Source organism: Leiobunum rupestre, chromosome 1 (genome assembly GCF_980474605.1).
Source record: "Leiobunum rupestre chromosome 1, qqLeiRupe1.1.hap1, whole genome shotgun sequence".
Lineage (NCBI taxonomy): Eukaryota > Metazoa > Arthropoda > Arachnida > Opiliones > Sclerosomatidae > Leiobunum > Leiobunum rupestre.
Window position 1 is genome coordinate 34,651,282 of NC_143384.1, and position 22,979 is coordinate 34,674,260.

Genomic DNA, 22,979 nt, shown 5'->3' on the forward strand with positions numbered 1-22,979 from the left:
ACAACACTACTTAAATATATTAATTCAGTTTAGTTTCTTTCGAATCAATCATTATAATTAACTAGAATTTTATACTTCTAGAAATTTAATTATTTAAACTTGAGGAGAATGACTATGGTCTAATTTTCGGCATATCACGAAGGAAGGGGGGGGAACATCACTGTAGTTGGGCTGCCTGCCAACGGATGGCGTTGCTATATAGTAATTTAACTACGTTTCGATAGATGGCGATAGTTCAGTTACAAAGTTTTCGTCCTCCATGATAACAGAATGGGTTCAGCTTTTTCAATACTAAATTTGAATATTTTATAGATGTTTTTATACTATTAATTTAATATTTTTATTATTTTAAGCAGGAACTTTAATTGCAAAAATCTGCAAAGGCCTAATTTAGTGATTTACTGAAATTAAGCGAAAAATAGCGTTAATATAAAAAAATGAAAAAATTAAAAATCTTTATTTATCTGGTTGCATTAATCTACCATGGTTTCTATACTGAAAAAGTAGGCTTTGAAAATCTTCGTGTTAGTGATGTGAAATCTTATTTTCGAAAAGTATTTTTAGTCTATCGTAGATTCAACCACGAAAGTGTTTATTTAAATAAAAGGTTTTTTCAAAATGGCTGTCTGAAGCCTTTTTGGCAGATAAATTCTGGCTAGTAGACGAAAAAATCTGATTTACTCCTTTACACCTACTTTTCAAAAGGATTAAAAAAACATTTGTGAGAAACTGGCCTCTAGAGGGAAAATTGGGTTTCGTAAATTTTTGCTAAATAGATATTAGAATAGGATCACGAGAAATTACATTTCCCATTTAGGCCCTTAAAACTTATCGGTTTAATAAAAATATTTGAATAGTAATGTAAATGACATTAGCCGTCATTTTCAATATTAATATCTCGTGAAATATATCTCAAAAGATATTTTTATATTAATCTTAACGCTTTAAGCGAGACTTGCTACACAGATCAAAAATGTATTGGCCTCAAATCTCCGTACAACGATAACTGTCGCAATTTTACAGATGAGATTCTGCGATTTTCAATACAATTTGTGAACAATACTTGGATGATAAACCAGAAATGTGGTATTAATCGGTACATTTCCGGTGAAATTGTGAAATAAACGTCAATTAAAGGTTATTGAAGTTTTATAATTATAATCATCACCATCTTAGGCACAAGTAAGCTACCGACTTTTATTGCCTTTAAATTAGGTGGTCGGTTTAAATTGCTCCCTACAGTCACCATTACCGATAACTTCTACAAGTTTTTATGGAAAGGTGAAACCCCAAAAAACTCGGCGGAAAACCCCTCTAAATTTGTAAACTCAACGCAGTTCTCACCCAGGGCCACAAGCTGGAATCGAACCCAGCGGATCTTGTTACGAGGTGAAAGTATAAACCACTTCGACACCCCACCTTCAACATTGCTTTTAAAACTGGCTACAATCATATAACGCCGCAAAATATTAATTGACTTTCTTCACATTTTGGGGGGAAAACGAAAGTTGGTCGTTTTCTGTGTATTTCAAACAAAATAATCTGAATCTGACAACACTGCTATTGTTTAGCTGGCTGCGTATTTTGTTAGCCTGGCAGTGCTGTTTCTCCACACCGAAAATGGCTGACGTTTGCGCCACCGAAATATTTTACTCAACTGATTGGCATTTTTTAATCCGTTATCGACTAACACTTTTAGAAAACGGTTCCAATTCGCACGAGCTTTAGAACTGATATTCGCAGGAATCCATAACGCTACTTGGAATGAGTATCTCCCCATATCCTATGTGGTATTTTGTGGCGGAACATTGTGGGAGGGGCTAAAACGCTTATACTGCCTTAAATGACGTCAAATTCAGTGACAAACAAAGACTTATAAGCTCCGCCTACTATGTTCCGCCACAACGGCGGGGAATCGAAGCCGTTATTCATTCCAAGTAGCGTTATGGATTCCTGATATTCGTTATAGAGTCTGACCTATTTTTAGAGCGGTGGTGACTTTAGGGTAATTTAATCAACGGCGGCTAGTGTTCGGAATTGTTTATTCATTATCCACAAATTGTCCGATTTATTTAAAAAACGTTGGCAAAAAGAATATCATTTTAACTTATTTAATTATGTTTTTTCGCAACCAAGTATTTATTTGAATAAAAATGGTATTTATTTAAATAATTGTTTGTTTTATTTAAATAATAGGCTAATTCACTTTCGATTATTTAAACATTTTACAATTTGTATTCAACTATTGGTTATTTAAATAAATATTATTTAAATATAGCAGAGCTTATTTTATTCATGGATAAAAATTAATCGACTGCCGAGCACTAACGGCGGCGGCTTTTGCCGGCGTAAGCATTAAGAATTAGTTGAAAAGTATAAAAATTGAAATACAATTAACAAAAGGACTAGTAAATAACGTGTGCATGCTTTATTCTAAAATAAGTTACAAGTGCTTTTTTTTATTATTCAAAGAAGAAAGGGCTGATTGAGTCTGAGAAGACCGCGAGCCCGGCGAAGACACCATCTGATTAATCAGGGCGAGATATGTGTAACGGCCACGCCAACGGGGGGATACGTGGGGACAGGGGTGGCGGAAGTATTCCGACTACCCGTTGGGGAATTGGTGGTCGTCCTCACACGGCCATCCACAAACTCTGACTCCCGGACGCCTGGGATTACAGGAGTGAGCCACTACTCCCGGCAAGTTACCAGTGCTTCTGTTTCCATACCTTACAAATAAAGTTGGATAATTAAATTTTTAAATCTATGAACTCATTTGGAAAATGGAACAGCTCGTTAGAAAAATTCTACTCGTCGTTGGCCAACTTCGATCATAAATAATAGCAGCGCACCGAGAAAAGATCGGCGGCGGCGGCCTAGCAGCGTGCCGCAAAATATATTTTTCGACGAAAATTAAAATAAAAGCCGGCGCGCCGATCAACGCCGGTGTTGGCCTCTAATTCGTTAGGATGGCATTCTTTTCTTTTTTGGTAAGGCCAAATACACGACAATGACCTAGTAAGCGTTGACTACGGTGCTTAGGACTTTTTACCATTACTGTAGTATCGTCCAATCATTTTCTTCTTTTTCATGTGTTCTGTAGGGCTGTGCGAGTTGTGGTAAGAATTTTTTTTTTCATCGAGTCGAGTAATCTAGTACTTGATTAAGGTGAATTTTTCTCATATTCGAGTCAAGGAATTCAGAAAAAACCTCGAGTAATATTTTTAACGAGTCGGGTTATCGAGTGTAAGTGGGTTGGCGGAGTGGTTAGCGCTTTCGCCTCGCAATAAGAAGAGCCGGGTTCGATTGCAACTGGTGGCGCTGGGTGAAAATTCGGAATCACTCCTTCTGCATACAGTTTGCAAGTGCTCTCCCCACTGGTTAAAGAGGTTTTTACCCGAATTTTTCGGTTTCCTTAAAACTTGTAGAGGTTAACGGTAATAGTTAGTGAAGGGAGCTGTTGGCTCGCGTGGCATGAAGGGCTTGCCACCCCCCTCCTACGCATTGTAATCCGGCCACCTGTTTAAAAGGCTAGATGACTTGGGCCTAAGTTGGTGCCTTTGGTATTACGAGCTGGTGTTATTCGAGTAATTAGGAAATTGGAAATTAAATTAAAAATGAGTATAAACTAACTTTCAATGTTGAAAAAACTATTCCTTTAATTTAAATGAACAACAGTTTCGACAACTTAAGTAACATTATAGTGACTATTGGGATATAAAAGACTAGTATACTAGCCTTATTAATAGTAAAATAACAATACAAAGTAATTTTTTTTTAAATTATTAATGAACCGACTGTCAGGAAGTTAAGACTCCTGAGTTCTAACGCTGGCCAACATCCGAATTCATGAAATGACACTCGAAACCAAAACTTAATAATATTGTTTGAAGAAACACCATGATCCATCCACAAGTTAATTCAAAGCATTTGTTGTTTGTACGTCTTGTAGGTACCGTTTATTATTGCCACCTCCAAAAGTTGCAAAAACTTAGAACAGCTTATTCGAGTAATCGGGTACCCGACTATGCAATTTTTTGGTACTCGATAATCGACGATTATTTTAAAATTACTTATTCGAGGTCGAGTTTGAGTATTCGACCTTAATAAATGCCGAGTAATCGATGAGGTTCGAGTACTCCCACAGCCCTAGACTAACAAGGAGACGACCCGAGGTGTTACACACCGATTTTGTTCAAACTCGGGGGATTGGTAGACCTTCATGTAACTTGAAAAATCCTAAAGGGGATTTATTCAATGGGCAACGGTTTTGCCATGGCAACGAAAAATGTTTTTGACAACATATAATTAAAATTTTCCCATTAAAAATAATATGGGATTTAGACCGATTCCAAGGGTCCCCCTTGTGCAAAATTTTAAAAAATTGAAAAAATTTTAAAATACCAAAATTATAAAAAAATTGTTAAAAATTGACGAAGAAAATCAAAATTGATCACATTTTGATCAATTTGAACCAAATGGGTGAAAATGAACCGATATGGCTTAAATAGGAAAAATAGGAATGCAAAATCTGCGTAGTTTTGCAAACCAAGCTCTAAAATTTTCAATTTAATTTGTTAAATTTAATATAAATCGGTGCGTTTCCGGTGATGTTTCGATAATTAATGGTTAGTAGAGCAACAAATGACTAATATGTTCCATTAGACATTGCTTTTGGTTTATGCAAAATTAAACATTTAATACTTTAAACCTCCGCTAATTTGGTTCATTTATTTTTTACAATTAGTCTCCAACCGTGTCCCTAGGGTATGCTGAGCTTTTGTAGGGGCCACTTGACCTTAGTCCCTTTTTAGGCTTTTTCTCGCTTCTTTGGCCTCTTAAACTTAAAGGGAATATAACCTGCAAGGAAATCTTTATGGAAGAACCCTTCAATTTTTCAAGTTTCCCTCTACAGTGGCGCCAAAATTTTTTAAAGCCAAAGGCAAGAGCGGCCAGAGCTGCAAACGTTGGTGTTCCACCCCAAATACCTGAGGTTATATTCCCTTTAAGCCTACTCAGTCTTAAGGTTAATTCCCCAACGAGTTCGTATCGCAGATTCAACTAAATCCTGGTTTACTTTCTTTAAATTGAATTATTTAAAAGCGGACTGGTTAGCACTTTCGCCTCGCAGCGAGAGGAGCCGGGTTCGATCACAGCTTGTGGCACTCGTTGAAAACTTGGAACTACTCCTTCCGCGTTGAGTTTGCATGTTCTCTCCCCACTGCTTTAAGGGGTTTTCCCCGAGTCCCTCGGTTTCCCCAGACAGAAAAACAACCTATCTGTCCACCATTTTAAAAATTAATTAATTTATACTTCAAGGGAGAATCGCTATGTTGAGAAAGCAAGGTCTAGTTTTCCCTCGGCACGAGTTGGTGCGTTGAGGAAAACCATCAGCCGAGCAATTTTATGGATTAGCTTCGCAACAAACTCACTAAGCAGCGCCCAAAATATCAAAAGGCCGAGGCTTTGTGAAGCAAAAGAAATACTAGAGGTTATATTCCCTTTGAAATAGTGTATCTTTGTAAAAAATATTATTGTCTAGTAGGAAGGCGTAAGCTTAAAGCAAGTGGCGGCTCGACGTGAAGTAGCTCTTTTTTCAATAGATGTCGCTAGCGTTGAAATCAAAAAGGCGGTATTTAAAGGTACCCCTCGTGTTGATTGGCTCGTTTGTAATTTGGTCAATAGCATAAATCAAAGCAATTATAAACAATATTTTTTCATGGGATATATAATTTAGGTTAAAGCCCACTAAAAGTGTAAAAGTTGTATAACTATAATACTCTACAATCGCACTCTGACGACGTTATCATTTGGCTATTTTAAATTTTAGCTTCCTTTGACATAAATAGATGGCACCATGCTCTCCAGTAAAGTCGCGTTTTTCGAAGAATCGGGTAGATTCATTGTCATCTCTAATAACAGGGGCCTTTTCGTAACACAGGTGGCAATGATAGAGCCGCCCCAACCTTTTGGTCAGCCAATGAAATGCTGGGTTTAAGAGGAAGGAGCTTACTCTTAGAGGTGGATTTGGAACAATGCTAAAAATAGTCTCAACATAAAATAAATACATTATCTGCCAAACATAGTAACATTTTAAAACTTTAAATAGATCAGGTAAAGGAAATACCTTTAATAAAAGATGGCGACACTTACCCAGAAACGCTTTTGGCGAAATTATACCCGTCCGTTTGGCGACTAGAATGGCAATTCCCGTCTCTAAGAAGGGAACCGTAAAGTCTAACGCCGTCTGTCGATCGGAATTCATCTTAAAGGAAGTAACTACCATATCCGCCCTGTGGTTTAGTATTTCCGATACTAGACCGTTCCAGGTGCCATTCTGCCAAGAAGGAAGAAAAAACACCAGAAATATTATAGCTTCCGGACTGCTCAAAGTGGTACGCTTCCTTTTAAAAGATCAGGTATAAGGGATTATAGGGTTTTAAAATAACGGTACACTCTCTTATCGTTTGGACATTACAGTTTTCCTGTCCATTACAGCTTTCACTTTCAAAACTGCTAACGTCGAGTTCAAATCTCCCATAAAGAGCAACTAGCTTGGAAAGATTTTTAAAAAAATGTAATACTTGCTGGTGTTTCTAAAGTTTCGTTATGGAATGATATTTTACGGGATGCTACGAAGGATAAATTATCTTTGTTTCAAATCAATGTGTGGTTTGTGAAATTTAACAAAGTTTGTGTTGGAAATGTGACAACTTATATTTGTGGAAAATCGAGATTTGGCTTTGCAACTAACCTTTAAATATTTTTTTATGTGTAAGTGTTTGCTACTGACGTGATAGCTAACGCGATATTTCTCCAAAACGTAATGTGTAGATGAACACCTGTAAATATTTTGGTTTGCTGAAAATAGATGAAGTTTTTCATAGATTGCTTTAGGTCAAAATGTAGGATCGTTTCTGCATCCAAAATAGAGTGCTAGCAGTTGATGCGTTTTTAAAAGTTAGTGACGTCACAGCCGTAGCTTCGGTAGCGGTTGTCATGAAAACTCGCGTTTTTTCTCAATAGACGTTTAACATTGGTGACGTCGCAGGGTTTCAAGCTGCTGACTCTCTATATAGATGACTCAATAGTTGTATCGTAGACTCAAATAAATCCTGACTGTTGAAATATAAATCTATTGACGCCAACATTACTGTTGCTCGAAAATATCTAGTGAAATGACTTTTCAATGAACGAAATAGCTTCAATATTCTCTATTATTAATGAAATGACTCATCAAAGGAGGAAATATCTATAATTCGCAATAGAAATAGTGAAATAACTATTCAATGAAGGAGATAGCTTAAATTTTCACTAGTAATAGGGAAATGGTTCTCAATGAAGGAAGTAGCTTTAATACGCACTAGTAATAGTGCAATGAAAGAGATAGGTTCAATTTGCCCTAGTAATAGTGAATTGGCTCTTCAATGGAGGAGATTGGTTCAATTCGAACAAGTGATAGAGAAATGACTCTTCAGGGGAAGAGATTGGTTAAATTTTCGCTAGAAATAGTGAAATGATTCCTCAATGCAGGAGATAGTTTCAAATCTTGCTACTAGTAGCGTCACTAATGAAGTGTGTTATTTGGATAAAGAAATTTCATAATTCCAAAAATGACTTTCCATTCAGCAGACTATTTAAAGTTAAGAATCAACCTTTAATATAGTTCATAAATCTAACATTATAACTTTGCTTAAATCTTTCGCAACAGCTGTTAGACATATCTCAGATTAAAATTGGATCGATTAATAAAGACTCGCTCGGTCTTGTAATAGTTGTATTGTAGACTCAACTAAATCCGAGTTAACTTTACACATAGTGCATTTAATTGACTTTAAAATCAATTTTTTAAACCTAACTTTGCGATGTTATATTTTTGCACACAGGTAGCTTATACATGATGTCTGATCTAAAACAAGTTTATTAGTTAAAACGTTTCTCCTATAGATGGCGTCTGGAACTCCCTATCACCAATTCTTGTTCCTCGCTTCTAAAAGTATAGTTTGCCCACCTGGTACTGAACATATTATGTTAAAAATATATCAAAAGAAACTTATCGAAAATATTGGTTTGGTAATTCCATTGGAATCGGAAATGTTCTTTATCCTCAGATTCCAACGAAATTTATTGGCACCTTCACTTGAGATGAGATTTTCTTCCCATTTTTTGCGAGCTATGGATTTGGGCAAACTCTACCGCCATCTATTGTTGATCCTTAGAATCCGGATTTGGCAAAAGTCAAACCGGGGGATTTCAAAAGGTGTGACAAAAAAAATATATATTTTTCTTTTCATCGGGAAACGTTTTTTTCGGGACTTTTAAGGGTTGTTTAAATCGAAAGCCAACTCAAAAGAAACTCTCCTTTAACTGTATTCCTGTCCAATAGTCATTTTCTATCCCGCTGAAAAGTGCATTTTTCAAATTTATTTGCAAAAGTTTAAAAGTTCCCCACCGAAAAAGCCCCGCGGAAAATACGCTTATGTCCTGCGCTTATTCTTAGCTGCCGTAGCTAGGAGGAGCTATACTTGTCCGAGATAGACTCCCTTTTTTCGTTTCGCTTCGTTTTTCTGAAAGGGGTATTTTTAGTCTACTGTGAAGCTCGGAAAGGAACTTTTTAATGGCATGAAAAGTTTGTTATTAATCATTTGGAAAATTGTAAACCGTGTTCGGAGAGAGTTGCGAGGGATTATAAAAGAATGTACCGAAAAAAGAAATATTTAAATTTCTAGCTCATTGACTCGCTATCCGAAGCGAGGCGGTTTGTTAATGCGTCAACCGGATCGCGAGCAGACGACGCTAAAAAGAAAGTTTCTCGGCTCTTTTCGACTTTGGAGGCAAGATAAAATTGGAAAGATTTATGATTTCGCGACTCATTTTTCGTCGGTTTATTTCGTGGATGTGAATAGAGGATGGGAACTGTGTTTCAAACTTTCAACTGTCTAGGAAATGTAAGCTTGGAGGAATAAAGGATCTGGAGTAATGGATCTTTCTATGAGAAGACGTTTTGTTGTCGGGGTCATTTACACCTGGCGACAGCTGTATATGGATAGGAGAACTGAATCAAAAGTAACATATTACCCATAAGTATGAGGCCTAATTTTGTCTGAATACTAATTTTCTTACCGAACCCTTTTTCGACCCTGACACTATCACCTAACTTTGACCGACTTAAAACCGAACTGTATAGCATCTAGGAGCCACAAACTCCACACCCACTCAAAGAGAGCGCAAACCGTCAAAATTCAAAAGTCGTGTATTTTCTTGTGTAAAGTTTTCATTGGGGAAAATTCGGAAAATTTTCTCCTCCCTTTCTATAAAACGTTCCGCGTAAAGGCTCGTCCAATAAAGTTGTACACAACACTGCGTTAGCGTGTTTAAAGGAAATCTGCGCTCTCCTTGTATGGGGTGCTGTGTTTGTTCCTCCTAGGTAGCATATTATCGTTCTTATTTGTAGTATATTTTGCCTTTGGTGTATTTAGACACTAGGGGACTCTGTGCTGAACTAAACCTTAATTAAGTTCCTAATGGATATAGTTATATAATTTAACTCGAGATTTCGCCAGTGGCTGCAAACATTAAAAATTACATTGCAGTAGACCCCGCTATTACATCGTAAATTAGATTTCAGATCATTATAAAGTACCTTAAAGTATATTCCGACGTTAAATTTTCTTAAGCATATCATTCAAAACAATCTAAGCCTAATTTTGACTCCGTGGACTGACAGAAATAGTAACACTCTAGACAAATCGGCTTAGAAAAATCCGCCCATATTCTCATTTCCTGACTGTCACTTTCTCGCTAGAAGTTCTATAAGCTTTAAACAATTCCATTAACCATCAATTCATTTCTTCGGAATCAGACAATCGTAAAATATCATAAATTTTGATCGGCGAAGCTTTTTCTACAATCCAATTTAAAGGGAAAAAACAATGGGCCTGTTCACGGCTTTCTCTTAAACGTTGGTTCAAAAAGATTTTCGGCGTAGCTTAAAAACCTTCCCTCGCGAGTAACTGTAGAAGCGAGATGACATCTCACGGTAGCCGATTTGATTAGCCGTTCACTTGAAGGTTTCTCTCTCTCTCTCACCGCCTTATGTTTTTCAAAAGAATTTTTCGCCTGTGCCTTTGCGGGGGATGTGTTTCATTGGATTTATCCACTACAAAGGCTTTATTTTCAACAGAAAAAGAGGGATTTTGGACAAAGCTTTCAAACAGTATTAGCGTTGCAATTCATTTTGTTTGAGTTGCTATTCGGTTGTCCTTAGATTTTCCCCGGCTCTTATATTTTTCGGGAAGTGTTTGATGGGGCATTGGTTGCTCGTATCAGTTGGCCAAATATTAAATAGGGTGCTATCGATAGTATTTGATGTAGGGTAGTACTTACTTCATCGAGTACTCCCCATATGCCATCTTCCACTCGGTACAGATCGTATGTGAACTTTAAATCGCCGGCCAGTTTGTGCAGGAGGTCGATACAAAATCCGGAACAGCACATGAAATATTTAGGGTTACGTCTGGCTTCCGACAGGTTCAAACTATGCAAAAATATTTATGGTGTTTGTTAACGACTGATCTATACTTGGTCGAAGACAAAACTACGAATTTGCAGTTTGGTCTATAACAACATCACCAATTTGTAGTTTGCTCTATACCAACATCAGCAATTTGTAGTTTACTCTATACCAACATCAGCAATTTATAGTTTGTTCTAAACCAACATCACCAATTTGTAGTTTGCTCTATACCAACATCATCATTTCCTAATTTGCTCTATTTCAACGCGAACACCTTAGCTATAGTTTTGGTCAATGTGACCATTGTATTTGATTTAATAACGCAACCAATTTAGTTGATTACAAGCGAACACGATCAATTTATAATTGGTACTAAGCTACATTTAGTTTGACATATGCCAACGATATTAATTAAAATTTTAAATTGTTCTATGCCAACTAATCAAGTTAATTTTTCTTTGCCAAACAATCTATAGTTTTTATATAAATCTACGACCATTTAGTACATTTTTCTATTCCTTTTCCCAATTCGACCAATTTATTGTATTCTAGTTTAACCCGATAAATATAGTTTACACAAGGCAAACCTCACAAGTTTATAGTTAGTTCAGTGCCAATACGACCATTTTCGCTTTGATCAAAACAACAGGCACTTGTTCAAAATCTGAAATGTTCCCTACCTTCGGAACTGAATTGAAAATAATCCCTGCCAGCGCAACCTTATTGGAAATAACCTTTTTTCTCTACTATACCCTAAACAATGGAAGATACCGTGTACAACTTACTTCGCAATTTCGCTCTCAGTGGCGACACGGCACGGAGTGGCGTGGCTGGACTTGCAATCTCCGGTTTCGTTGTCGGGCGGCACCATGCTGATGTAAGGCGGCTCCTCCATGAAGGTCACCTTGAGGTTGAATTTCTCCGGCACTCCCAGGGGCGGGTGCGGCGAGTCCCCGGGCCAGACGATGTCTGTGATCTCTAGTCCTTTGTCCGTCCAAGTACCTATCTGGCCGTCAAAGGGTTTCTCCATTAGCATTGGACCACTCTCTGCCCGCGACAAGGGACCCTCCCCAAGCTAAAGAAGAGAAACTCGTGCTCGTCACCTTAGTCCAGATGCCGTAGTTGTTCAAGTTCACAATCTCCAGCTCGACGTACTTCAGCGTGCCGTCCGCTTTGAACTCGATTCGAGGCCGTCCCGGCTTTTTGCTAATGCTCACGTTCCTCAGGTACCTGGTTGCCAACGAAATTAAGATCTGAATTTAGTTTCGACTTTCATACTGGTCTTATTCTATTTAATTATTTGATTATAGTTTGTACGATTGAGTTGTTTGTTAGTGTGTAAGCGCTTCGATTTGATGGTTGATTTTGATCTCAGTTCTGATATTTTGCTTATGCGCTCAGTTTGAACCGAGGGGCTAATCAGTCCAAGAAATTCCTATATTTTCAAAATGTACCGATGTATTCCTATTTTTCCAAAATTGTAACTACAAATCCCTATAATTTTAGAAATTTTCATTAGATAGCTGCTGAAATGCTTATGGGAATTTGGGAAATGTACTAAACACCTTAACTGGAAATCTTTTAAAAAACCTAGCGGGGCTCTTACTTGATAATTATTACGTATATTACCTCTAGAACTGGGGTTAGCAGTAATTTCCCTGTCTGCTATAAGCAGCATTATGGCATTCTTATATCTTTTTTTTTAAAAACCGAAACATATTTTCCCAACTTTGCAACACGTTTTAAGTAAATATTCAATCAATATTAAATGTGATAGAAAGAAATTAAAGTTTTAAAGTATTTGACTTTTGTTTAAAGGATATTTATGGGAAAGATGTTCCTATATAATCCTACTTTTTCAAGAGATTTTTACCTATAAATTCCTATATACTCTGTGTTGAGTTCCCATAATTCCCGTAATTTAAAAAAAATAATCGCTTGGAGCCCTTCTGTAGCTTGGACTGTACTTAAGTGATTACGAAACTGATTATTCATTTAGAATTATCAAAGGCTGTACGCAATTGCATACGCCTGTAATCCATGTACAGATTCTCAGGAAGTGGTGAGCCCCTCGGTGTTAACCCGTTCGTACCATTCCTAAGCTCCTAATTTCGATTGTATTGTATTCTATATTATCGGCTATTTCGTGCAAAATCTATTTCTTTTAAACCTGAAACTCTTTGGTTATTTCAAGTTCTTTTATGCCTAGTTTTATTTGTCAAGACCGATAATCGGGGCTTAATACTTTTCGTGCGGTTTAGTCTTTAATTGTGTTAGCCGAGTTAGTTCGCTTGTACAATATACGATTTAGCATTACCTTGCATCTTAAATTTTTGTTTGGTTCTATTTCAAAAGTTCACACAGTATTATTTTCTGTTATTACTTAGAATAATCGATATGGGAATCAAAAACTAATAGAACTCACCTCGCCAGAATCTCTCCTTTATTCCACCTTGGGTCCCCGTTATTGTCCGTGCAAGTTAAATTAGGCGCCAACGTCATGTTCAGATTCTTCTTGTCCTTGACGAAGAGCTCCAAGCCATGCCCGAAGACCAGTATATTGTCCTCTATCTGTTCTATCAACTTCTCGATGGTCGTGTTGAAGTAAACACCTTGAAAAACCAATAGACAGCGCCTATAATCCAAAGCGGCACCTCACCAAGTACCTGCACGGGGTGAGGGATACGTACCTAGCATTCCAGGTGGCAATGTACTGGCCGCTTGGTCGCCTATGTCCTGTACGACGGTCTGGGTGACGATCCAGACGTAATTCTTGCCCGTTAGCCCATGACGCTCCGCCGCTGCCATGATCCAGGAGGCCTCTTCGCGGGTGCAGTACAACAGAATGATGCGGGCTTCACTGAAGGACAATTCCTTCAGCTCTTCGTAAACCATTTCCAGCGATTTCGTCTTCACGATAACGATATCCAGGATGTCGAACCTTCATTCAGATAATGTATCAGTTCGGTTGGCGTTAATAATAATAGTCAGCTAAGCTATTACCTAACGTGGCCATTTTTATTTTCACTCAAAACGGGATATTGTTCAAACACTTCTCAAAACACTACGGGTTACCACTTCCTAACCTAAACACACCACAATACGCAAAAATCAGGAACGAATTGCGATGAAAAACAATCGCAAATCACGTCAGACGGTGTGTCAATGAAGTAGACGGTGGCGGGACGCGTGGGTGGCGGGTTCGGTGACGTTGCCTACCGGGCCACCCGTGCACTCCGTCAAGCAAGCGCCACTCATTACTTCACTTAAACGCGTGAAAGTTCGATGCTATCGGAGACTCTTAACTGAAAACGGGACCATTCGGCGACCCGAAGCTTTCCCAGGGGACACTGGGACGGAGTACCGAAGAAAGGGACAGTCTCGTTCAAAACGGGACGTATGGTCACGTTTCTATTACCCAAGGTACCATCATAGGCTTAAGTCATTTTATGTCAATATTCCCAGAATCTTCTTTGAACTTAACGTTTCCCACTTAGCTAGGTGTAACGGCGTCCGAATTTTGCATAAGGAATAGACGAACCTACAAACAACAGCCCTTCTAACGGCAAAACGCGGAATTTGTTGATCTTCAATGCAAACAACGCATGAAGGTCTTGCCACCACCCTCCTACGCATGGAACTCGGCCACCTGATTTAAAGGCAATAAAAGTCGCTAGATGATTTGGGTAGGCGCCGGCGTTTTTCGAAAATCACCCGATTTTTTAAAATTCCTCGGCAGCGTTGATTTTTTTCGGTGGCGATGAAGTGAAGGGGTAAAAACTTATCCCCCTTTTGAAAATTTGGAAAATAGTTCAAAAATGTTTTTGAAAGAACAAAATTAAACTTACATAGAAAAACTCAAAAATTTATCGGTGGCGGCGGCGCGCCGAAAAGTATATGTCACGGCGGATAAAATACTCTACTTTGGTATTAGTTTAGCTGATTATTATTATAAAATGGAAAAGCTTACTTGTATTTGTAATCGTAAAGATTTTCAATCACATGATCTCGGACGGCACGTATGAACTTATCATGTCCCGCAATGCTGGAGGTCACCACCGAAAACTTCTTCCAATCGTATCGCCGCAAAATACTCAACATGGCCTCCGATTGGTGCTGGGCCGACGGTGCCATTTGCAAGATCTGAGATTCGGACGCTCTCTATTGGTTGAAAAATATTTGATCAAATCAATTATCTCCGCGAAATAAAATAATTTTAGTATAGTAACATTCAGTACCTGATGCTGTAATTCCAATATTAAGCATGGTAAGAATAGTTCAATTAAATTAGTTATACAAGAAGCATTATGAAGAAACAATGTGTAGGAACATTTATCAAAAAAGTGACGTTTAAAGTAGATTTTCGCGTTGCCTAAATATTCGTGTATTATTTTAATACATTTTACATTTTACACGTGGCGCTAACAAGCCATTGACTGACCAAAGTGACACCAATTTTGGCTTTTATGAACTCTTCCTTTCAGTTTTTGGACCGTCGAGGGGTTTTAAGAATGCCGTTCAACTATCGCTTAAAAAAAAATCGAAAAATTGGATTTGATATAAATTGAATTTTTATTGATTTAATGGTTATTTGGTTTTTCAAGGTTTTATAGATCTTTTTCTGTCCAAACCGATTAATAATTAGAGCGAAGCGATAATGTAAACTAAAAGTCTAAAATTTAAATTTATCTTAATTAAATTTAGTCAGAAATTAAAATATACTTGGGTAAAGCTGAATAAACGACGACACCGTACCATAGCATATAGACTACACTACGGAAAATTAACCTTAGTTAGTATAGTCCAAACAATATTTGTACTTGATTACGTGTCATATTATTGTTTCTGCTACACCTAAAACTTTCAACTTCAAATGGTGGAAGTGATACTAAAGCAAGGTACACGAAAGTAAATAATATAGTTTGGACAGTTGGACTTAACTTAATATTATATGTCAATAGGATATTTTTTTATTGATTTGGGTTATTTACTTTGTAATTTTTCTAGGAGCGCAATGATATTTTTTAGGGGGCACTCAGATTTGTTTTATGTGGCCCGGTCCCCTCGCTAGCTACGGGCCTGCTCATTAGTTCCCTAAAACTGACGTCTTCCGACGCGATTGAAGCAAACGCCAGTAACCTAGTCCGTTCCCTTTCTCGTGCCGAGGGAAACTGAGACCTTGATTCCCGCGGACCATCTCAACATTCTGCCTAAGTATAAATAAATACATTATTTCTGTTACTTAAGGAAATAGAGTTGTTTACCAGATTACAGCCCATTCGATCGAATCCCATTCAACCGAATCTTATTTAACCGATTTTTTAACCGTGGATTCTAGGCAAATGGTGCCGCTTTGAAATTTCAACAAGAATACCGTTGTCTGAAACTAGATATTGATCTAGGGAAACGATCGAAACCAGCTATAAAAATAGGCCTAACTTAACCAAACATATAACCTAATCTTATTCTGCCCATTCAAACATACTTATTTCCGAATCAACCGAAAAAACCCATTGTGCTATAATCTGATTCTGGAAAAATATTATAAAAATTCTGATCAATGGGAATACCCCATTTACGAAACTAAAATGAAAGAAAATATAAGTAAAAGTTTGATTTTGAATTATTCTGGTTTTCAGCAGACGGTACGCGGAGACAGCCTGCAATAATTATCAAGCACAGTGTTTAGGTAACCAAGTTGCCTTACGTCTCGACCATCACCACATTTACGGCTTTATGAAGAATTAAAGTCAAGTTTGTCCTTTTCTCATTTCTCAACGTTTCTCGGTTTGATTTCGCCGTAGATGTAAGGTCGACCACCATTTCCGAATCAAACTCTTCACTCAAGTCCATGAATTTAACGACCCTTTTCTTTTTCGATGCGAATAGACTTAGGAAGTAGCCGGATTTGTTGGCCTTGATTTTGAAGAAGGGGTCTACGAACTTTCCCACTAAGCTTTCCAAATAATCAGATGATTTATCCAAATCTTGCTGACCAATGGAAGAGCGATCGCAGTGATGCGTTAAGACCAGGAGGTGATTGAGGGTCGAACAACATCATCGTGCTACATTTCCGGTATGTGTATATTCAACTGTTGTATTTATCCTGTTATTACCCTCTGCCTTTAAAATTTGTCAGATCGATTTTGTCATAAAAGTGAATTTGACAACTTATATGCTTTACGTCTAACACTTGAAAAGACATGGTCCAGCTAAGCCGTGTTACTATTATTCCTTTTGAATCCACCAGTTCTTCCAATCGAACTCTAAATCGTATATTTTCCCAATAATCACGGGATTCGTGTCGTGATAAGATATGGTTAAATAACCTAAAATGTCTGACGCGCAGTGACGATTGAAATTTTTTCACGCCTTATTAACGACAATGGACTCGACATCAACCAAAATCTGCCTCGGGAATGAACTTTTATACTCATCTTCTCTAGATATTGGATGATATTTTCGAAGGCTCCGAATGGTTCACCACGAAACGACCATTTTTCATAAACGGCAATCGCTTAACATTTCATTGATGTGTCGTTCGATTAGTAATAGTTCCATCTATCTAGTCATGCTAGTGCCGCACCGCGAATATGAATCAAATGGGTGGTTTCCTCCACAAATGAACATTCTACGTATTAGGCTCCGATTGGGCTCAAGCGAAACGTCGATTTATCTTCAACGGCACTTGATGAAAATTTAATAGGTATGCGTCGCTTGATTGGTGTCGGTAAACTCTATCTAACCATGGTAGTGCCGCTCTGCAAATATTAATCGTAGGGAGTTTTGCGGCTTCCAAATAAAAATCCGACGTTTTAGGCACGTAATTGGTCGCCGCAAAACGGCACTCGACAAACATTTCCATGATGCGTCGCTTGATTGGTAGTGCCGCGACGCTGATAATTATCCAAGGGGTTTTCGTCCACCTAAATAACGTTTCTTTTCTACAAATAGGTTTCTCAGCAACGTTCTTAGTTTATTCCATCGAACAAAGCCAGTGTCTTACTTCAACAGCCATATCAACTTGGACAATCGGGGCCCATAAAAATTGCCCATTAGATTTCTCTGAAGTAGTTTAGACTAAAATTGTAAATAATACACGACTCGATAAGAAATATATCAAACTCAAATGACGTCAAATCAATTAACGCAATAAGCCGCTCATAAAATTGGGCATTTTATTTCTATAAAACCATTTTGGGAAAAAATTGTAAGTGATATATGAATGGAAAGGGAATTCAAGCCCTAGCGTTCAGAATTTTGGGAAGTTGCTGCTCTTGACAGGGAAACGGTAGCTTATCTAATTTAGTGGTGGCCTGCACGTTAGGCTGGCCCATTTAGTGGCAGAGGGTCAGGGACGATGCTACGTTTATGGGCTGTGTCATGTGCTTTCTTCTAGCCCGTCTTACTTCCAGGTGGGAAATGTCAGACTATTTCAGACGAGGGTGATGTTATGGCTATTTTCAATGTCCATCCGGGGATTTGATTTTGTATGCGGTTAGAAGTCTGGTCGATACAGCGAGCCCTGGTGCTGTCAAAGGCAAACGTCTGAAATTTTTTTACGTTTAAGCTACCCCATCTTTCGGCGTTCATTTTTGGCAAAGTATGCAATGGTATATTCATAGCATTATGAAAATTAAACGTAATTTATAAAGGTGGCCACTTTGGTTATGTTTGGTATTTAAATATTTATTTACTCGAAGAGTAAAATCATACTCATCATCTCTAAAAGACCATTTTTGGCACGGTGATTTTTGGAATGGTGACAATAATTAGTTTCGTTCAAAATGTTTTACACAAGTTAAACTTTTTCAACACTGTCCAAGTGTTTCATACAAAAGGAAGCAGGCTTGAAAATAGGAAAAATCCGGGGATCCTTGACTCTTGGATTAATAATAGTAGTTCCTACCGGGATATATCACTTGGAAAAATCTGACCAGCAAATGGATTTTGCGAGAGCAGCACCGCGGAGAATTTCCGAAACTCCCGTAACACGTAGCCTTCTACAAGACAGAACCCGTAACAAACACTTAGCAAATGCACGCGGAATGATAGAGTGATATATCCAGGTAGGAACTACAATTATTTATCCATTTATTATTTTGACTCTCAAAAACCAATGCTGGAAACCTCGAAATAAATCATTCAATGGGATCGAGAGGTCAGCAGGACCCACAGTTTAAATAAAAAACGTTTTTGCAAAGTTTACAAATATATTTTATATATAACATCTACTTTTTTTATATTCTATACTGTTCCTTGCGTAATTTCTTAATTTTCATTCCTCATTTCACTCCCCCACGGCTCAGTGACCCTCAAAACAAAATAAACACGAGGGTTGCCTATTTGCGAGTTTGGAAGGGATAACTTGCTGACAATCAGTTCTTTCTGAGGAAGTACGTTTAAAACGTATTATATCGTTGAGGCGAGTCAAAATAACATTATTTCAAATCTCGTGCAACAGGCCTTTCTATAAAATAAGCTATGCTGAACTTGTTTTTATGCAGCTCAGTCGTCACGAACAACGTAGAAGTTCAGTTCAGTTTATGCTTAAAAACAGGGTGCCTCGTCGAATCCACTATTATGTCCAGGGCTTTTCGTAGTAACATCAAAACCAGAATTCCAATTTCATTTTATAGAAAGGCCTATTTCCGAAGGGCTAACCACTCTTAGAAAGTCTGTACACCGGATTACGCTTAGATTAGCACTGCCAAAGGCAGGGACTTCAAAGACTACGCGTAATCCAATTAGAACAGTCAAAGGTACGGCTCTGTACACCGATTACGCGGAGTGATCAGCCCCTCGCCTATTTCTTTGTCACTCAAAACAAGAATGCATTCAGGTACCTATGGATATAAGAGTGTAGCATAAGACCTTTGCACCATCCTCACGTAGTCCGTGGTATTCGTCCCTCTGCTGGAAATTGTCTGCCCGAAAACGTGCCACAAAAAAATGAAAGCTGATGAACTTTCCCTACGAAATATGCGAGGATAGGTTTATAACACGTTCTTTCCATATTCTTGGTACCCGCATTCATTCTTGACTAGACTTGATCTTTTGTCTCGCGTTATCTTACTGAACTCTTGTGGTATATATTTCAAAATCACTCTTCTGCTACGCTAGCTAATGTACCAGTTTATTTATAGCTTTGGCCAATTTATTTTATCATTATTGGAGATCAACGGTCTCTAAGGCCAGATTATTCATACGAAATTTAGTACATTAATATTTTGACTAACTTGTTAAAATATTATATTTTCTTAAAAGGGTTTTTTTTTAATAAATCGTGAGCTTTACTTAAAAGGAAATTATTATTAATAAACCGATACCAATTTAGTCGTTAATGCTATTATAACTAGATTATATATTTTTTCTGGAATAATGTTTCAGTGATTTCATCGATATTACACCAATAGAATTGTTTTGGTGATTTTGCCTTTCTTGGTTATGAAAGGGCCACATTTTTCATATGCAGATATGATAATGAAAATATTTAAATACACCATTTAAATGTATTTATGTATTTTTCAATTTATTGAATTTGTATATGTTCTCTTTTTATACGATTGCTAATTTGGTATGACCCAGTTTAAAAACCAATTATTAGTCGATCTCAACTACTAGTTACCTTAGTCCGCAACTACAAAATTAACTCATCCAATGGCACTAATAGTGAAGTTTGCTCCCTACTAATTTTGTTTTGAACAATTCCGGTTGCGTCTCCATCAGCCGAGAGTTCATTTTAAAAACTGAAAATCATTAAAAATTATTTCAGAAATAGAATATCCCAAGAACGATTATCATCATTAGCTCTGTTGAATATTGAAGCGAAAGATGCCCAATCAATGCACGTATCGATTGATGACTTCGCGGCGCTTAAAGCGAGAAAAGCAGTTTTACGCTCTTATTAGAAAGTATTTCCCTTGAAAATCTATATAATACAAATATGAAATAGACAGTATTACATATGGAAAATATATTTTATGTAAAGTATTCTTTCTATTTTTTTTCCAAAGCATTAAATCTAAAAAGTGTAAATTTAAAACGTGAATTATAATTACTGTGGGGGAAGATAACCTTGACGATACTCCAGGGGAGAACGCTTGCCTGAGGGCAGGGGCGAAAGCTAAGCGGGGTTTGGGGGCAAGCTATTCCCAACAAATTTTTGGATAGTTTGCAAATCGCAAGTGACTTGGCGATACCAGCCTTCAGCTTCGAACTCCGAAACCCTTCGCTACGCTCCTGCCTAGGGCCCTTTGAGGGTGGGGGGGGGGGGCAAGATCTGTAGCTTACGCCACTGTGCAGTAGTAGCGTAAGCTTTGGCTTAAGGGAACTTTTTTGTATAGAAAGCAAAAATCTAACCAGTTCAAACTGAAAATTAAATTTTTCGATTAAATTTAAGCTCAAACGTAGATATAATAACAAAAAATAAATATTTTAAAGACATTTTTAGTCTTGTCAGAGCCAGGATTGAAACCCACGTATGTTCATAAGCGTACGCTAAGAATAAACCAAAGCCCAATAATACAATCCAATTCATAAAATCAAATCAGTGATATAGTATCACGGTGATACTTTGTTACTCGCTTTGAGTGAGCTTTCATACTTCTCCCCAAAAAAGTAATTGTTATAGACTTCTGGTATTATTTATACTAAGCAAACACATGGAAGTAATTATTGTCTTTCCCAATTTTGGTCTTGGCGTTGTTTACGTTGTCATAAAAGAGGTGGGCAAATATTGTGAGAAAATTTCAAAAATGAATGTTCAGAATTTTCTCACTTGGTTGATCAATTGAGCGGGAGCTCACACCCGGCGATTTTATTTTATTTCTCTTCAAGGGCGAGCGCCGATTAGTTCGCTCAGTCAGTGATTGTTAACTAGCCTGTCGATCGGCCGCTGAATTTTAAGCGCTACATCCTCTAACGGCCAAATAGTTGGTTCACTAACGGCGGGCTGAGCGAGATCGCGCCAAGAGAGACAGTAGTTTATTCAAATTGGAATTTCTCATCCCGCTGAGCGACCGGATATTATCTTTCCCGGAATTCTATCACAGCGCGGTGATATTTTTTCTTAAAGCAACTGTCTGCTCTGTCATTGCCACCTGTATTATGATAAGGCCCTTGTTATTAGAGATGGCACTGAATCTATCCGATTCTACGAAAAAACGACTTTAGTGGAGAGTGTGGTGCCATCTGTTAATGGCGAAGGAAGCTAAACTTCAAAATAGCGAAACGATAACGTCGTCAGAAAACAATTTTAGAGTATTATAATTAGACCAATTATACTCTACTTAAGGTCTTTTCACACGAGCCAACTTTTCAAATCAAAATGCTGAGTCAGCAAAAATGGATCAGTGATCCATTTTTTTCTGGCGTACTTTTTTGGCGGATCAACTCATCGAACTTTTATTCACACGAACCAACTAGTTTACTCAACTCAAAGTTGACTCATCTAGTTGGATCAAAAAGTTGGCTCGTGTGAAAAGGCCTTTAGTGGACTTTAACCTAAATTGTATATCCCATATAAAATATATTGTTAAAAATTTAAGATAATGTAAAATTTACAAACGAACCATTCAATGTGAGGGGTACTTTTCTGTCTCGCATTTTTGTTCTAATTGTTTTGATTTCGAAAAAAGCTCGTACACGTCGAGCCGACACTTGCTTCAATTGTATTAAAAAATGCTCAGAATAAACAAATCGACGCTAAAATAATGACTCGTGCACGGGAAATTTCTTTATTTTAATTCTGGTCTCTGGTTCTTTCGTATCGGGCCAGATTTCACCTTTCAAGAGTCAAGACCCAAAACAATATGGCTTTGAAAAGTGAAAATTGTTGCGTTATAACAAATTTATGGTGTAATATACTTTTGAAGTTCCTTTAAAGAAGTTGAATCCTCAGAATTTAAAAAAAATAAAAGGTGATGACACATATTTCATTAATTGAAATGGGTTTAATATAAATAGTTGTCGTTAAGCCTAACTTTTGAAAATCCCTTATTATGTGCAGATCAGAGAGTCATCTTTCGTGAAACAGAAGCAAAGTAACACCTCATCGCGTCGTTAAAATTTATGCCATTGTCGGGAGACGTGCACGGACCTTTAAAATAACGTAGGCAACGATCTTGGTGACCTTTCAGGTTGTTAACTACCGGATCCCTCAACGAATCCAAGTTGTACTTTTCTGCCGAAGCAAACATTTCCACGGTGACGTCCGCAATACGAGGTATAAAGTTAGCTACTGCCAACAAAACCTATACAGCTTTGTAATAAGACCTCTACGGAAACTTTTGGGGCCCCATTAGTGACAGTTACTTATCCATCCAATACCTCTAACAACCTCCCTCGCGATATGGCCAAATTCCCACAGGGGTGGTGGGTCCGATGGCACCATTAATTTGAGCCGTGGCTCAACAAGCCATGGCCTAAGTAATGCCAGCTTTGTCCATCCTGCCCAAAACGC

The 22,979-nt window shown here is 37.7% G+C and overlaps 1 protein-coding gene across 2 annotated transcripts in view; it reads right to left on the reverse strand.

Annotated features, from left to right (window-relative positions):
- Positions 1–22,979, reverse strand: part of LOC149962198 (glutamate receptor ionotropic, NMDA 2B-like) — a 120,712-nt gene that overhangs the window by 18,097 nt on the left and 79,636 nt on the right. For both annotated transcript variants that reach the window (XM_090179040.1, XM_090179046.1), the window contains exons 3-9: positions 14,487–14,677; positions 13,207–13,457; positions 12,942–13,128; positions 11,620–11,746; positions 11,302–11,522; positions 10,387–10,537; positions 6,154–6,337 (exon numbers count right to left, since the gene is read on the reverse strand). In XM_090179040.1, the coding sequence (XP_090035166.1) occupies positions 6,154–6,337; positions 10,387–10,537; positions 11,302–11,522; positions 11,620–11,746; positions 12,942–13,128; positions 13,207–13,457; positions 14,487–14,677 (1,312 nt within the window). The remainder of the gene's footprint in view (positions 1–6,153; positions 6,338–10,386; positions 10,538–11,301; positions 11,523–11,619; positions 11,747–12,941; positions 13,129–13,206; positions 13,458–14,486; positions 14,678–22,979) is intronic.